The 18462-nt window shown below is 44.3% G+C and overlaps 1 protein-coding gene across 4 annotated transcripts in view; it reads right to left on the reverse strand.

Moving 5' to 3' along the window:
- Positions 1 to 5329: 5329 nt before the first annotated feature.
- The window catches only part of FSTL5 (follistatin like 5), a 1350822-nt gene continuing 1337689 nt past the window's right edge, over positions 5330 to 18462 (reverse strand). For all 4 annotated transcript variants that reach the window (XM_069744171.1, XM_069744169.1, XM_069744172.1 and 1 more), the window contains one exon: positions 5330 to 6351. In XM_069744171.1, the coding sequence (XP_069600272.1) occupies positions 5649 to 6351 (703 nt within the window). In that variant the 3' untranslated portion in view covers positions 5330 to 5648. The remainder of the gene's footprint in view (positions 6352 to 18462) is intronic.

The raw sequence follows: 18462 nt of genomic DNA on the forward strand, positions 1-18462 counted from the left end.
ATCGTCATCACCACTGGGAGCAGGGTTCTTCTTTGTAGCCAAGAAGGATGGTTCGCTGAGACCGTGTATTGATTACCGCCTTCTTAATAAGATCACTGTTAAATTTCAGTATCCCTTGCCATTGTTATCTGACTTGTTTGCTCGGATTAAGGGGGCTAGTTGGTTCACTAAGATAGATCTTCGTGGTGCGTATAATCTGGTGAGAATCAGGCAAGGAGATGAATGGAAAACTGCATTCAATACGCCCGAGGGTCATTTTGAGTATCTAGTGATGCCGTTCGGACTTGCCAATGCTCCATCTGTATTTCAGTCTTTTATGCATGACATCTTCCGTGAGTATCTGGATAAATTCCTGATTGTTTACTTGGATGACATTTTGATCTTCTCAGATGATTGGGAGTCTCATGTGAAGCAGGTCAGAATGGTTTTTCAGGTCCTGCGTGCTAACTCTTTGTTTGTGAAGGGATCAAAGTGTCTCTTCGGTGTGCAGAAAGTTTCATTTTTGGGGTTCATCTTTACCCCTTCTACTATCGAGATGGATCCAGTTAAGGTCCAAGCCATCCAGGATTGGATTCAGCCGACATCTCTGAAAAGTCTACAAAAGTTCCTGGGCTTTGCTAATTTTTATCGTCGCTTCATCTGTAATTTTTCTAGCATTGCCAAACCATTGACCGATTTGACCAAGAAGGGTGCTGATTTGGTTAATTGGTCTTCTGCTGCTGTGGAAGCTTTTCAGGAGTTGAAGCGTCGTTTTTGTTCTGCCCCTGTGTTGTGTCAGCCAGATGTTTCTCTTCCGTTCCAGGTCGAGGTTGATGCTTCTGAGATTGGAGCAGGGGCGGTTTTGTCACAGAGAGGTTCTGATTGCTCAGTGATGAAACCATGTGCTTTCTTTTCCAGGAAGTTTTCGCCCGCTGAGCGTAATTATGATGTGGGCAATCGAGAGTTGCTGGCCATGAAGTGGGCATTCGAGGAGTGGCGTCATTGGCTTGAAGGAGCTAAGCATCGCGTGGTGGTATTGACTGATCATAAGAACTTGACTTATCTCGAGTCTGCCAAGCGCTTGAATCCTAGACAGGCCCGTTGGTCGTTATTTTTTGCCCGCTTCGACTTTGTGATTTCGTACCTTCCGGGCTCTAAAAATGTGAAGGCGGATGCTCTGTCTAGGAGTTTTGTGCCCGACTCTCCGGGTTTATCTGAGCCAGCGGGTATCCTCAAGGAAGGAGTCATTGTGTCTGCCATCTCCCCTGATTTGCGGCGGGTGCTGCAAAAATTTCAGGCGAATAAACCTGATCGTTGTCCAGCAGAGAAACTGTTCGTCCCTGATAGGTGGACTAATAAACTTATCTCTGAACTTCATTGTTCGGTGTTGGCTGGTCATCCTGGAATCTTTGGTACCAGAGAGTTAGTGGCTAGATCCTTCTGGTGGCCATCTCTGTCACGGGATGTACGTACTTTTGTGCAGTCCTGTGGGATTTGTGCTAGGGCTAAGCCCTGCTGTTCTCGTGCCAGTGGGTTGCTTTTGCCCTTGCCGGTCCCAAAGAGGCCTTGGACACATATTTCGATGGATTTCATTTCTGACCTTCCCGTTTCTCAAAAGATGTCAGTCATTTGGGTGGTCTGTGATCGCTTTTCTAAAATGGTCCATCTGGTGCCCTTGGCTAAATTGCCTTCCTCCTCTGATTTGGTACCTTTGTTCTTTCAGCATGTGGTTCGGTTGCATGGCATTCCTGAGAATATTGTTTCTGACAGAGGTTCCCAGTTTGTTTCAAGGTTTTGGCGAGCCTTTTGTGGTAGGATGGGCATTGACCTATCCTTTTCCTCGGCTTTCCATCCTCAGACTAATGGCCAGACCGAACGAACCAATCAGACCTTGGAAACATATCTGAGATGTTTTGTTTCTGCAGACCAGGATGATTGGGTGTCCTTTTTGCCGTTGGCTGAGTTCGCCCTTAATAATCGGGCCAGCTCGGCTACCTTGGTTTCTCCATTTTTTTGCAATTCTGGGTTCCATCCTCGTTTCTCTTCAGGACAGGTTGAGTCTTCGGACTGTCCTGGTGTGGATTCTGTGGTGGATAGGTTGCAGCAGATCTGGACTCAGGTAGTGGACAATTTGATCTTGTCCCAGGAGAAAGCTCAACTTTTCGCTAATCGCAGACGCCGTGTGGGTCCCCGACTTCGTGTTGGGGATCTGGTTTGGTTATCTTCTCGTCATATTCCTATGAAGGTTTCCTCTCCTAAATTTAAACCTCGTTTTATTGGTCCGTATAGGATTTCTGAGGTTCTCAATCCTGTGTCTTTTCGTTTGACCCTCCCAGACTCCTTTTCCATACATAATGTATTCCATAGGTCGTTGTTGCGGAGATACGTGGCACCTATGGTTCCATCTGTTGAGCCTCCTGCCCCGGTTTTGGTGGAGGGGGAATTGGAGTATATTGTGGAGAAGATTTTGGATTCTCGTGTTTCTAGACGGAAACTCCAGTATCTGGTTAAATGGAAGGGTTATGCTCAGGAAGATAATTCCTGGGTTTTTGCCTCTGATGTTCATGCTTCTGATCTTGTTCGTGCCTTTCATGCGGCTCATCCTGGTCGGCCTGGGGGCTCTGGTGAGGGTTCAGTGACCCCTCCTCAAGGGGGGGGGTACTGTTGTGAATTCTGTGGCTGAATTCACTCCTGTGGTCACAAGTGGTACTGCAGCTTCTGAGCTTCCTCCCTCAGGTGTTCTGGTGAGCTCGTTAACTGCTTCATTACTTAACTCCGCCTGATGCTGCTATCCTTGCTCCTTGTCAATGTTTCAGTGTTGGATCTGAGCTTCTCCTGATTGTTCCTGTGGCCTGCTGCTCTGTATAGCTAAGTGCTTTTTGCTTTTTTGTTGCTTTTTTTCTGTCCAGCTTGTCTTTTGTTTTGCTGGAAGCTCTGAGACGCAAAGGGTGTACCGCCGTGCCGTTAGTTCGGCACGGTGGGTTTTTTTTGCCCCCTTTGCGTGGTTTTGCTTTAGGGTTTTTTGTAGACTGCAAAGTTCGCTTTACTGTCCTCGCTCTGTCCTAGAATATCGGGCCCCACTTTGCTGAATCTATTTCATCCCTACGTTTTTTCTTTTCATCTTACTCACAGTCATTATATGTGGGGGGCTGCCTTTTCCTTTGGGGAATTTCTCTGGGGCAAGTCAGGCCTATTTTTCTATCTTCAGGCTAGCTAGTTTCTTAGGCTGTGCCGAGTTGCCTAGGTAGTTGTTAGGTGCAATCCACAGCCGCTTTTAGTTGTGTTTAGGATAGGATCAGGTGTGCAGTCTACAGAGTTTCCACGTCTCAGAGCTCGTTCTTGTATTTTTGGGTATTTGTCAGATCACTGTGTGCGCTCTGATCGCTAAGCACACTGTGTTTCTGGATTGCCTTCATAACACCTGTCATTAGCAAACATAACAGTTAGCCATTAAAAGTACCAAGCACTGAGGATTCTCAATTTTAAATATTTTTCTATCTACTGGCTAACATGGTACAAAGATATATATCTTTTCTGTAGCAAAAGCCAGGTGATGCAAATTTCCCTGCTTTATAGAAACCCTGCCCCCTCTAACCTTGTGCCAAAAAAACAAAGCCTGGGGTTCTTCTTAGCAGTTGCCAAGCACTTTGAAAATGCAATTGGTGCAAGCCCACAAAGCAACGTTTTCAAGTTGTCCTGCCCTTAAAATGTAATTAAGAAATGGCAGCCAGCAGGAACAGTGGAGGACAAAACGTGGTCTAAAAGACCAAGCTAAATTTCAGTGAGAGCTCCTCTTTGGATTGCTAGAGAGGCAAATCAGAACCCATGATTGACTGCAAAACACCTTCAAAAAGATATAGCAGACACTAGAGATGTTCTGCTATTCACAGACACCATCATGGAAGAGTCATCATCAGAAGAAAACCTCTCCTGTGTCTTCACCATAAAATTCATGTCATAAGTATGCAAAAGAACATCTAAACATGTTTGGTGCATTTTGGAAACAAGTCCTGTGAATTGATGAGACTAAAATAGAATTCTATGGCCATAATTACCAAAAGTATATGTGGAGAAAAAAGGGCACAGAATTTCCGGAAAAGAACATCTCTCCAACCATTAATCATGTGTGTGGATCAATCTTGCTATGTTGTTGTGTTGCAGCCAATGGCACTGGGAACATTTCATTGGTAGAGGGAAGAATGGATTCAATGAAATTCCAGCGAATTCTTGATGCAAACATAACACCATCTGCAAAAAAGCTGAAGTTTGAAGTGTAAATGAGGATGGCTTTGACAAATGAATAATTATCCCAAACACATGTCAAAATTCACAATAGACTACCTCAAAAGGCACCAGATGAAGGTTTTACAATGGCCATCCCAGTCCCTTAATCTGAACATGATTGAAAATCTGTGGTTAGACCTCAAAATAGCAGTGCATGCAAGACGACCCAGGAATCTCACAGAACTGGAAGAATTTTCCAAGAAAGTATGGATGAAAATCCCTTAAACAAGAATTCAAATGAAAGGATATTTCTGGATGGTTTCCGGGCTGCTAGATGAACTGAGGCATCTCAGTTCATCTGGCAGTGCGGAAACATCACAAATATCATTTGATTTCTAATGGTCACTGACTGACCCGTGGATCCGCTGCAGCTGATGCTCACATTCCACGCTTTTTCAACAAATATATCAGGTTAGTTTAATCTAACTAATATGTATTTTTTATATTGGATAAGACAATATTTCTCCTACAGTACCTTGATTTCTTAAACAAGAATTGAAAGACTCTTGGCTGGCCGCAAAAAGTGATTATAAGCTGTGGTACTTGCAATAAAGGGTGCTACTATGTACTAACCATGCAGGGTGCCCAAATTTTTTCAGCCAATTTTCTTTCTTGTAATTTTTAAAATGTGAAAGATTATTTAATATTTTTTGGGCCTAAACTTTTTTTTTTTGCCTTTAACCTTAGGACTTTAGAGATAATTTCATCTTCGACTTGCTTAAATGTTCACAGAGGTAGCAAAACGTTTACATGCCACTGTAGCCTGTGAATAGATTACCAATATTAAAGTCCCAGAAAAGCCCTTTAAAAATTATGTCTTTGTGCTTAAAACTGCAATCAAGAAATTTGATGGGATCATACAATATGACAGGTATGAAACATTCACTGTTTTAATCTAATTGACAATTCACAACATGTATTATGCATGTATCTTTTATGTTCAAAATATGTCCGTACATGATTATAATTTATTATTTCCTTTTTATGTGTTTTTATTATAAAATATTCCACCCAAGGCACGAACAAACAGGGGACAGAACTTGGCTCTTATAAAAAAAAAGAGGGGTTGTGGTTTCTCATTTTATTTCTACACAAACAATAACTAAAAAATACATTGTTGTTTTCCCCACTTTACCAACAATGCTTTCTTGTTTTTAATATTTCAAACATCATTTTATGAAAACTATAAAAAGTTATATAATTGTACAATTTTATTAGTAAACAATTTAGTTGATCCCATGAAAATATGAAAAAAAAAAAAAATAAAATCCTGGGCTCTGCAAAATTATTTCAAAATACTTAAATTTGCAAAAGCTAAGCAGGTGGAAAGAAATATCTAAAATTTAACAACAAAAAAAAAACCTAAAGGTGCCTAAGCTGAAATTTTATGCATCTCCAAACCAAACAATTATGTTTCCTCTTACAACTTCAGTAATCTCACAGTTTAATTTGTTGAGTCGTCCATCTAGAATAAACAATGATTCCTTGGAGGGTGTCATTAAGTACTGTCCGAAGAGACCGCTCTCAACGATGATACGATTTTTTGGGCTCCAAGGCCATTCCTCTAGTTTCATTGGTTCTTTAAGGCTCTTTATCATTTTCACTTTTCCAGATGAGAGCTCGACAAAAAGAACATCAGTTTGTGTACTGGAGCTTGCATAGACATTGTATTGATGAGCTTCTATGAAAGATGATTGAAAGGCCACATCTGATATATGCAAGTTAGTATGAATATCAAATAAGTCCTGGATTTCTCCTTGAATTGTTATTAGCTGTGCTCTCATGATTCCTTTAATATCATCAATGCTCACAAGGTAGTGGCCATCAGGAGACACATAAGGAGTACCAGTCACATCTTTGTTATATCCAATGACAGCATCAGTTACACCGTCAACTATTACTTGTGGAAGAGTTGCTCCAGTTGTATCTGGCTTACAGTGGATAAAGTAATATCCTCCAAGGTGAGTATAGGCCATAGACTGGGGGATGCAATTATAGTCTTTTAAGCTTACTGTCTTGATATAAGACATGGTCTCTAAATCAATTTTTAGAATAGCTTGCTCGTCTTTATGAAGGATGAACCCAAACCTGAAAGCAAAGATAGATAGTTTGAAGGATTATCTAAACGTTCAACCTTTCAGTACAAGCTTAAAAACATTATGCAGAATAAATTGTAAAAAAGCATAAGTAGACTGAAGCAGTATGTTTTAATAATATTAATTCATTATATACCTTACAATCCACAGTCTTTTATTAAGTGACCAATTAAGCTATTTAGGACAAATATTGTTGTGTACATCATTATATTCACCACACTGTATATAATATTTCTTAAATATATGTCCTTGTCTAGAAAGCAAAGTAGGATGTAAGGTTTTCACAGGAAAGTGTGCTGTTACCTCAACTATTAATACCTGAAGTCTTAATGTTTTTCATCACTACAACATAATGACAGGTTACAAGTAATGGATTTTCTCTTTGTGAAACATTCTTCAGAGGTTTTCTGTGCTTGCTGTCAGTAGCTTTAACATATGATGGTTGAGCTATATGTTGTAAAAATGTGTGAACACAAAGAGAAAAACATTTTATAATATTTATATTAAATTGAAAAAAGTATTTGTTGTATACTGGACAAAGTAAAAGTAAGACTATAAATGCAGTTGTGCTTTTTTAATCAATAGTTTTTGAAACAAAGTAACACCCGACACATCATGGTTTCACTGAACCAAACATAAAAACCCTATGGATGTTTTTTGCTAAAGGAACATATCAGTAGAACTATTAGGGACCTGGATGACGTATCAAGAATTTAGGATGTCAAAAAAGAATACAATATGTCCATTTGAATATGGTTTTGACAGTATTCTGACATTCGGTATGCGTACATTGCAAAATATAGTTGTGTGAAAAAGTGTTTGCCCCATCCTGATTCCCTATTCTTTTGCATTTTTGTCACACTTAATTGTTTTAGATCACCAAAGATAAATAATAGCCAAAGATAACACAAGTAAACACAAAATGCTGTTTTAATTGGTCTTTATTATTAAGGGAAAAAATAAATTCAAACCTACAGGGCCCTGTGTAAAAAAGCGAGTGCCCCCCATAAAAACATTAATTACCTGTGGAAAAGAGAAAAAACTGGAGTCCGCCTCAACAGGACTGGATTTTCCTTTTCTTTTCCTTTTTTAAACGAAAATATAGTGCATATAAAAGAAAAATTTACATGGTCGACATGACCCAGTCGACGCGTTTCGACTGCACTAGGCAGTCTTACTCATGAGTATGCACTATATTTTCTTCTTGAAAAATAAAAAGAAAAGAAAAATCCAGTCTTGTTGAGCTGGACTCCAGTTTTTCTATTTTCTTTGATGTGAGGCGAGGGTGAGGCCGGTGTCTGAGCCCCAGGTGGATGAGCATAGAGCAACTGGGTGAGCTGGAATCAAGTTTCTATAATTAATTAGATGTGGTTTATCACATGTTAGGAAAGCCAAGTTCAAATTCCTTAGCCACAGGCAGGCCTGATTACTGCCACACATGTTTCTAATCAAGAAATCACTTAAATAGGGCCTGCCTGACAAAGTGAAGTAGAACAAAAGATCCTCAAAAGCTAGACATCAAGCTCAAAAAAAAAATTCTGGAACTAATGAGAAATAATGCAATTAAAATCTATCAGTCTGGAACAGGTTACAAAGCCATTTCTAAAGCTTTGGGACTCCAGCAAACCACAATGAGAGCCATTATTCACAAATGTCAAAAGCATGGAACAGTGACCCATTTTCCCAGAAGTAGCCAGCTGACCAAAATTACCCCTAGAAAGCAGCAATGACTCATCCAAGAGGTCACAAAAGATGCCACAATAACATCCAAAGAACTGCAGGCTTCACTTGCCTTAGTTTAAGGCCAGTGTTCATGACTCCACCATAAGAAAGAGACTGGGCAAAAATGGCCTACATAGTAGAGTTCAAAGATGAAAATCACTGCTGAGCAATAAGAACATAAAGGCTTGCATCAGTTTTGCCAAAAACATCTTGATGTTCCCCAAGGCTTTTGGGAGAATACTCTGCGGACTGACAGGATAAAAGTTGAACTTCTTGGAAGATTTATATCTCATTACATCTGGTGTAGAAGTAACACAGTATTTCAGAAAAGAATCATTATACCAACAATAAATTATGATGGTAATAGTGTGAAGAGATGGGGCTCTTTTGCTGCTTGGAAGAATTGCTCTGGTAAATGGAACCATTAATTCTGCTGTCTACCAACAAATCCTGAAGTAGAATGTCTGTTTGTGACCTCAAGTTGAAGCGCACTTCGGTTATGCAGTAGGACAATAATCCAAAACACACTAGCAGGACCACCTCTGAATGGCTTGGGAAAAACAAAATTAAGACACTGGAGTGCCCTAGTCAATGTCCTCACCTTAACCCAATTGAGATGCTGTGACATGACCGTGAAAAGCTGGTTCATGCTCAGAAACCCTCCAATGTACTGTAGCTGAATTACAACAATTCTGCAAAGATGAGTGGGCCAAAATTCCTCCACAGCGCTGTAAAAAACTCATTGCTAGTTATTGGAAGCACTTGATTGCAGTTTTTGCTGCTAAGAGTGACCCAACCAGTAAATAGGTTTAGGGGGCAAATACTTTTTCACACAGGGCCCTGTAGGTTTAGATTTTGTTCCCGTAATAATAAAGACCTTTATTTAAAAATTGCATTTTGTGTTTACATGTGTTATCTTTGTCTAATATTTAAATTTGTTTGGTGATCTGAAGCATTTAAGTGTGACAAACATGCAAAAGAAAAGGAAATCAGGATGTGGCAAACACTTTCACCCAACTGTGTGTGCTATGGACAAGATCAAAGAGCAGAGAAACATGGAACAGATCCTCTTGGTCTTGATGGATGTTCTAGGTGTCGGGATTTTCTGCTGCACGGAATAGATCCCAAGCATTGCCTGGTGCTGTGGTCTCCCATTCTGGCCTGGCCACTGCGAGTGCTCTTCAGCACAGATGTTGGTCCCAGCGTCTTGCTCAGGCTCGTGGTATTAACTTGGTAACTGCTGGCCCTCAAGCTAAGTCTATGGTAACCAGTGATATTTTTGTGCAGCCCTGTGCTCCGGAGTCTAAGTCCAGAGATCACCTTACTGAGCATGTCCGTGATGTGGCGTCTTCTCATTGCTGGTTGGATGCTGTCTGCTCTCGTGATGTGGCATCTCCGGATTGGCCCTAGGGCGATATGTCGGCTGACTTGGCTTGTGTGTTTGGGATGGAGCCTAGCAAATAAAAGGCTCTCAACGGTGCACACTGGCACGCTAGTATCATTTAAGTTTTGGTGTGTGTGGGTGGATGCTCTCTGTCTTCACCTGTCATGTGTATATAACAGTTGTGACAGAGTCACTGGCTTTGTAGAAGAAGGGAGGTACGTGCAGCGGTCAGTGAAGTGAAACTGGAATGTTTTTCCAGCAAACTAGGTGCTGAGAGGCCATGTACAGAGTTCAATGGGCCATTGACTTATCACATGACTAATACACGTGATATATACCTGGACCTGTGGTTCAGTCTGTGTGGTGTATTGGGAGAGAGGTGGAACTCCCATGTGGCTAACATAGGAGTTAAAGATCCTGTTTGCGTTACCTGCAGTGAAGCCTGCAGGACACGAACTCTGACAGACTTTATCTTTGTTTTACCTTTTTGCCAGAAAGGCTCTGTTTATTTTCCTGAAGCCTGCGAAGGTTTATGCTGTCTACAATAAACCAGCAAGTGATTTACTACTAGGATTGTTCTTCTGTCTAACTTTGTGAAACAGCAGAGCGAGGCAACCCCTCACACATAGTGGTTCAATTGCAGGCAGCAGTCCAGGAACCTGGATAGAGCTGTAGACAACTGCATGTCCTGGGTGAAATCCGCCATCCAGCATGAGACATCCGGCAACATGGAGGAGCTGGTGAAACATCTCGTGCAGGCACATCAGCAACACCAACTTGGTAGTCAACAGGCAAAGCTAGCACAACAGGAAACGAAGAAGCTGTTGGAACAGGAGCTTCAGCAATTTCAGAAGCAGCAGTGACAGCAGCTGGAGGAGCTAACACAACAAATGGAGCTCCTCGCAGAGGCGGTTCAGATAAGGCTGGCGCTCTCCTCTTCATCTCTGGAAGGTGATGTGTTGTGAATTCTGTTGTCGGGCTCCCTCCTGTGGTCATGAATGGTACTTCGGCTGGTTCTATCCATGGAATTCCTCTGGTGGCTGTGGGTGTTTCTGAGTTTCCTTCCACAGGTGACGAGGTTAATTCGTTAGCTGGCTGCTCTATTTAACTCCACTTAGATCTTTGCTCCATGCCACCTGTCAATGTTCCAGTATTGGTCTTGTTCACTCCTGGATCGTTCTTGTGACCTGTCTTCCCAGTAGAAGCTAAGTCCTGCTTGTTTTTCTATCTTGGTGAACCAACTAGCCCCTTTAATACGAGCAAACAAATCAGACAGCAACGGCAAAGGATACTGAAATTTGACTGTAATTTTATTGAGAAGGCGGTAATCAATACAAGGTCTCAAAGAACCATCCTTCTTGGCCACAAAAAAGAACCCTGCTCCTAACGATGATGACGACGGGCGAATATGACCCTTCTCCAAGGATTCCTTTATATAACTCCGCATAGCGGCGTGTTCTGGCACAGATAAATTGAACAATCGGCCCTTAGGAAACTTACTACCAGGAATCAAATTAATTGCACAATCGCAATCCCTATGAGGAGGTAGGGCACTGGCTTTGGGCTCATCAAATACATCCCGATAATCTGACAAAAACTCTGGAACTTCAGAAGGAGTGAAAGATGAAATAGACAAAAATGGAACATCACCATGTACCCCCTGGCAACCCCAGCTGGACACAGACATAGATTTCCAGTCCAATACTGGATTATGGAGCTGTAGCCATGGCAACCCCAAAACGACCACATCATGCAGATTATGCAACACCAGAAAGCGGATATCCTCCTGATGTGCAGGAGCCATGCACATGGTCAATTGGGTCCAGTACTGAGGCTTATTCTTGGCCAAAGGCGTAGCATCAATTCTTCTCAATGGAATAGGATACTGCAAGGGCTCCAAGAAAAATCCACAGCGCCTGGCATACTCCAATTCCATCAAATTTAGGGCAGCGCCTGAATCCACAAATGCCATAACAGAATAGGATGACAAAGAGCAAATCAGAGTAACGGACAATAGAAATTTAGACTGTACCATACCAATGGTGGCAGACCTAGCGAACCGCTTAGTGTGCTTAGGACAATCGGAGATAGCATGAGTGGAATCACCACAGTAAAAACATAGCCCATTCCGACGTCTGTGTTCTTGCCGTTCAGCTCTGGTCAAAGTCCTATCACATTGCATAGGCTCAGGCCCATGCTCAGATAGTACCGCCAAATGGTGCACAGCTTTACGCTCACGCAAGCGTCGATCGATCTGAATGGCCAAAGACATAGACTCATTCAGACCAGCAGGCATGGGAAATCCGACCATGACATCCTTAAGGGCTTCAGAGAGACCCTTTCTGAAGATCGCTGCCAGGGCACATTCATTCCACTGAGTGAGCACAGACCACTTTCTAAACTTCTGACAATATATCTCCGCTTCATCCTGACCCTGACACAGAGCCAGCAAGATTTTCTCTGCCTGATCCACTGAATTAGGTTCGTCATAAAGCAATCCAAGCGCCAGGAAAAACACATCAACATCACGCAATGCCGGATCCCCTGGCGCAAGGGAAAATGCCCAGTCTTGAGAGTCACCACGTAACAAAGAAATAATGATCTTTACTTGTTGAACAGGGTCACCTGAGGAGCGAGGTTTCAAAGCAAGAAACAATTTACAATTATTTTTGAAATTCAAGAACTTAGATCTATCACCAAAAAACAAATCAGGAATTGGAATCCTAGGCTCTGACATCGGATTCTGAACCACAAAATCTTGAATGTTTTGTACACTTATAGTGAGATTATCCATCAAAGAGGACAGACCTTGAATGTCCATGTCTACACCTGTGTTCTGAACCACCCAGATGTAAAGGGGAAAAGAGAGACAAAACACACTGCAAAGAAAAAAAAATGGTCTCAGAACTTCTCTTATCCCTCTATTGAGATGCATTAGTACTTTTGGCCACCTGTACTGTTATGACCTGGTGGTCAGGACAATAATGGACCTGGTGGTTAAGAGTACACGGAATGACCTGGTAGTTACTGATAATAAAGGACGAGCTCTGGGACGTGGGAACTCTGCTGACCGCAATCCCTAATCCTATCACACACACTAGAAATAGCCGTGGATTGCTCCTAACGCTCCCTATGCAACTCGGCACAGCCTAAGAAACTAGCTAGCCCTGAAGATAGAAAAAAAAAGCCTACTTTGCCTCAGAGAAATTCCCCAAAGGAAAAGGCAGCCCCCCACATATAATGACTGTGAGTAAAGATGAAAATACAAACACAGAGATGAAATAGATTTAGCAAAGTGAGGCCCGACTTACTGAACAGACCGAGGATAGGAAAGGTAGCTTTGCGGTCAGCACAAAAACCTACAAAAAGACCACGCAGAGGGCGCAAAAAGACCCTCCGCACCGACTCACGGTGCGGAGGCGCTCCCTCTGCGTCCCAGAGCTTCCAGCAAGCAAGAAACAACAACACAGCAAGCTGGACAGAAAAATAGCAAACCAGAGAAAAACAAGCATGACTTAGCTTCTACTGGGAAGACAGGTCACAAGAACGATCCAGGAGTGAACAAGACCAATACTGGAAAATTGACAGGTGGCATGGAGCAAAGATCTAAGTGGAGTTAAATAGAGCAGCCAGCTAACGAATTAACCTCGTCACCTGTGGAAGGAAACTCAGAAACACCCACAGCCACCAGAGGAATTCCATGGATAGAACCAGCCGAAGTACCATTCATGACCACAGGAGGGACCCCGACAACAGAATTCACAACAGTGATGCATACATCCGGAAAATGGTAAGGTGAGCTATGCAGAAAATGACTCCAGGGGATTATGTGGAAGCCTTCTTGACAGTTTTTGAGCTGGTGGCCGAACAGGAGAGACTTCTGCCAGAGCAGTGGGCAGAGGTACTGGCACCATATCTGACAGGGGAGCCCCAGAAGGCATATTATGACTTAGCCCTCTAGGAAGCCAAGGAGTATTGGAAGTTAAAAGCTGAGATACTGGCACGCCTGGAGTGACAATGTCTGTTAGGGCTCAGCGAGTCCACTGCTGGGCATATGCAGGCAATAAACCACCTTGCTCACAGATGTTTGACTTGATACACCTGGTCAAAAAGTAGCTGCTGAGTTGTCTACTCCAGCCCAGATGGTCGAGTGTTATGACCTGGTGGTCAGGACAATAATGGACCTGGTGGTTAAGAGCACACGGAATGACCTGATAGTTACTGATAATAAAGGACGAGCTCTGGGACGTGGGAACTCTGCTGACCGCAATCCCTAAACCTATCAAACACACTAGAAATAGCCGTGGATTGCGCCTAACGCTCCCTATGCATCTCGGCACAGCCTAAGAAACTAGCTAGCCCTGAAGATAGAAAAATAAAGCCTACCTTGCCTCAGAGAAATTCCCCAAAGGAAAAGGCAGCCCCTCACATATAATGACTGTGAGTAAAGATGAAAATACAAACACAGAGATGAAATAGATTACGCAAAGTGAGGCCCGACTTACTGAACAGACTGAGGATAGGAAAGGTTACTTTGCGGTCAGCACAAAAACCTACAAAAAGACCACGCAGAGGGCGCAAAAAGACCCTCTGCACCGACTCACGGTGCGGAGGCGCTACCTCTGCGTCCCAGAGCTTCCAGCAAGCAAGACAACAAATTAAATAGCAAGCTGGACAGAAAAATAGCAAACCAAAGAAATACAACCTGGAACTTAGCTTCTGATGGGAAGACAGGTCACAAGAACGATCCAGGAGAGAACTAGACCAATACTGGAACATTGACAGGTGGCATGGAGCAAAGATCTAAGTGGAGTTAAATAGAGCAGCAGCTAACGAATTAACCTCGTCACCTGTGGAATGAAACTCAGAAACACCCACCAGAGGAAGTCCATGGACAGAACCAGCCGAAGTACCATTCATGACCACAGGAGGGAGCCCGACAACAGAATTCACAACAGTCGAGCATGTGGAGATGGACCTTTTCATTCATTCCTTACCCAGGCCAATACAGACCTAGGTTGCCCAAGGCAATCCCAGGAAGGAAAACGATTTGGTTTGACTAGTTGAGAGGTACCAGGTGGTTGAGAAATCCATGTTGAGACCAGATCTTACTATGTCCCTCTACTGGAATACCCAAAAGGGGACGAAATCACCAAAAAGGGCTGCTAAATCCACAACATGGGATGACCCAATCTTGCTGAGGGGATCTGTAAGACTGGGATGAAAGAAGTGATCTGTTGACGGTGTCACAATCCTGGGCATGCAGCCGCCTGGTGCAATATAGTTCCTGAACCTATGGACTGCAGTCTTGGTAGACAGTACTCATATTATGCTTAACTGGTCTGCGGGGTGGACTTTAAACCCAGTGATGGTCCCCAGGCATGTGCTGTCTCCATCAATGGAGTGAAGGTAGTGATGAGCGAGTAGTGAAATATTCAGACTCGCTATACTCATAACGAGTAGGTCCTAATACTCGGGAATTCTCAATGAGTAGGGAGTCCAATGCAAGTCAATGGGTGAAAGAAAAAAATCACCCAGCACTCGCAGCATGTGAGTGCTGTCCGATTTTTACGCACTGGTGTCCTTTGAAAAGCCAGCAATTCATATGCAGCTCCAGTAAAATCACACTGACAGGTTAGAATAGATAGAATACATACGGTATATACAGATAGAATAGATGTGTGTATATACAGTATATACATATCTATAATATAACGCTGGGAGCGTCACTCTGTCCGAAGCCTTTATAGACTGCGCAGGCGCAAGCGCCGGCGCAGTCTGGCCCCCACAGAGTGACGCTCCCAGGAGATCGCGGTATGCGTAAGCACTGAACGCATACCGCGATCTCCACCGGAGAGTCAGGGACCGTGGACGCGCCAGGAGGGAGGGTAAGTATAGTCACCTGTCCTCCGTTCCAGCGCTGCGTGCGGCTCCGTCTCCGGCTCCTCTGCTGTGACAGAGTCCAGTCACAGGCAGAGGAGCCGGAGTGTGTGTTCAAGAAAATGGCGCCGGAAAGCGCGGACTGCGCAGGCGCCGATTCCTGCTGCCGGAATCGGCGCCTGCGCAGTCCGTGCTTTCCGGCGCCATTTTCTTGAAGACACACTCCGGCTCCACTGCAGGTGTGTCTTCAAGAAAATGGCGCCGGAGAGCGCGGACTGCGCAGGCGCCGATTCCTGCTGCCGGAATCGGCGCCTGCGCAGTCCGCGCTTTCCGGAGCCATTTTCTTGAACACACACCCGCAGTGGAGCCGGACGATAGGTGAGTATGGTATTTTTTTTTTTTATATGGCAGCAGCATACGAGGGCATATAATACAATAGTGGCGCAGGATGGGAGCAGCACATGACAGAACGGGCGCAGGATGGCAGCAGCACATGACAGAACGGGCGCAGGATGGCAGCAGCGCATGACAGAACGGGCGCAGGATGGCAGCAGCTCATGACAGAACGGGCGCAGGATGGCAGCAGCACATGACAGAACGGGCGCAGGATGGCAGCAGCACATGACAGAACGGGCGCAGGATGGCAGCAGCGCATGACATAACGGGCGCAGGATGGCAGCAGGATGGGAGCAGCACATGACAGAATGGGCGCAGGATGGCAGCAGCGCATGACAGAACGGGCGCAGGATGGCAGCAGCACATGACAAAACGGGCGCAGGATGGGAGCAGCACATGACAGAATGGGCGCAGGATGGCAGCAGCGCATGACATAACGGGCGCAGGATGGCAGCAGGATGGGAGCAGCACATGACAGAACGGGCGCAGGATGGCAGCAGCGCATGACAGAATGGGGGCGCAGGATGGGAGCAGCACATGACAGAACGGGCACAGGATGGCAGCAGCACATGACAGAACGGGCGCAGGATGGCAGCAGCACATGACAGAACGGGCGCAGGATGGCAGCAGCACATGACAGAACGGGAGCAGGATGGCAGCAGCACATGACAGAACGGGCGCAGGATGGCAGCTGCGCATGACATAACGGGCGCAGGATGGCAGCAGGATGGGAGCAGCACATGACAGAATGGGCGCAGGATGGCAGCAGCGCATGACAGAACAGGGGCGCAGGATGGGAGCAGCACATGACAGAACGGGGGCGCAGGATGGGAGCAGCACATGACAGAACGAGGGCGCAGGATGGGAGCAGCACATGACAGAACGGGCGCAGGATGGCAGCAGCGCATGACAGAACGGGGGCGCAGGATGGGAGCAGCACATAACAGAACGGGCGCAGGATGGCAGCAGCACATGACAGAACGGGCGCAGGATGGCAGCAGCGCATGACATAACGGGCGCAGGATGGCAGCAGGATGGGAGCAGCACATGACAGAATGGGCGCAGGATGGCAGCAGCGCATGACAGAACGGGGGCGCAGGATGGGAGCAGCACATGACGGAACGAGCGCAGGATGGCAGCAGCACATGATGGAGACCATATACCAATATAAATGCTCGCCACCTGGGCGTAGAACGGGTTCAATAGCTAGTATATATATATTTATATGTCAGTGACAAACATATATATTTATTTTTATATTGCATAGAGATATAGATAGAAGAATAGCCGCTAATTCTTTTGTCAGCTTCTGTATAATCAATGCAACAGCCAACAGGATAGGAGACATGGTATACATACAGTAAATCCATGCATAATAGTTTGATATATAGATATGTGTGACCAATGCAATTAGTATAGTGTGTGTAAATTATGGTACTTGTATTTATTTAATAAAATAATCTTTTCTGGGGAAAAATGGTGTGGGCTCCCATGCAATTTTCTGCACCAGAGAGGGAAAGGCAGTGACTGGGGACCAATGTTTATAGCTTAGAAAGGGGTTAATACCCATGGATCTTCCCAGGCTATGAATCTCAGCAGCCAGCTGTATACTGTATATAGCCTTTACTGGCTATTAAAATAGGGTGACCCTTCCAAAATTGACATGGGGTCACCCCTATAATTAATAGCCAGAAAATGCAGTTTGATATTCATAGCCTAGGATGGACTATGGTTATTGCCCTCCTGGATACAAACACCAGCTCACAGCCACTCCAGATATGGCACATCTGTAAGATGCACCAATTTGGGCATTTAGCCTCTCTCTTCCCACTGCCCTGTAGTGGTGGCATATGGGGTAATAGGGGGTTAATGTCACCTTTTTATTGTAAGTTGACATCAATCCGGCTTAGTAATGGAGAGGTGTCAATAAGACACCTATCCATTGCTAATCCTATAGTTGTTAATGGGTTAAAAGAGACACAGCCAGAAAAAAGTCTTTTAATGAAATAAACCAATAAACACAGTTTGCCACAGTTTGTTCTCTTAATCCATGCGACGCCCTTGATCTCCTATAAAAAAGAAAGAATATAAAAACAACAATATAGCATACCTGTATGGTGTTCAGTCCCACGCCGTAACCCATTTCTCGGGGATATATAGTTTACAGCCAGGAGCGGTGCTAATGTGACTGTCCATGCTGTAAACTGCTGATGAATGAATGAGAAGCTGCCGGCAACAACATCAGTGACTAGCACTGAAGTCAAAGATGTGTACCAGCTTCGGGGCGATACTCTTAGCTGACAAGTTTCTCAGCCGCACTGCTTCGGAGTATCAGGTCACATAATCCCTCACAACCAAGATGTATTGGTGGCCGCGTGTCAACTTAACAAAAGGACCCACCAAGTCTATAGCGATTTTCTAGAAGGGAATTTCTATCACCAGCAATGGAGCTAAGGGGCTTCTGAAGTGAGACACAGGGGCAGTTATCTGCAAGGTAGAGCCAAAAACTCTCTTCTTGCAAGAAGAATTATGCAATTGTGGAGGACTGTTTGGCTATAAAGTGGGCCATAGATACGCGAAGGTACTACCTTCTGGGCCGTAGATTCAAATTATTGTCAAACTATGCCTCACTGAGATGGTTGAGTGAGAAAAAGGGTTAGAACGCCAGGGTAACTAGGTGGTTCTTAGCTCTCCAGGACTTTCATCACATGTCGAACACAG

Source organism: Ranitomeya imitator, chromosome 1 (assembly GCF_032444005.1).
Source record: "Ranitomeya imitator isolate aRanImi1 chromosome 1, aRanImi1.pri, whole genome shotgun sequence".
In the NCBI taxonomy this organism is placed as follows: domain Eukaryota; kingdom Metazoa; phylum Chordata; class Amphibia; order Anura; family Dendrobatidae; genus Ranitomeya; species Ranitomeya imitator.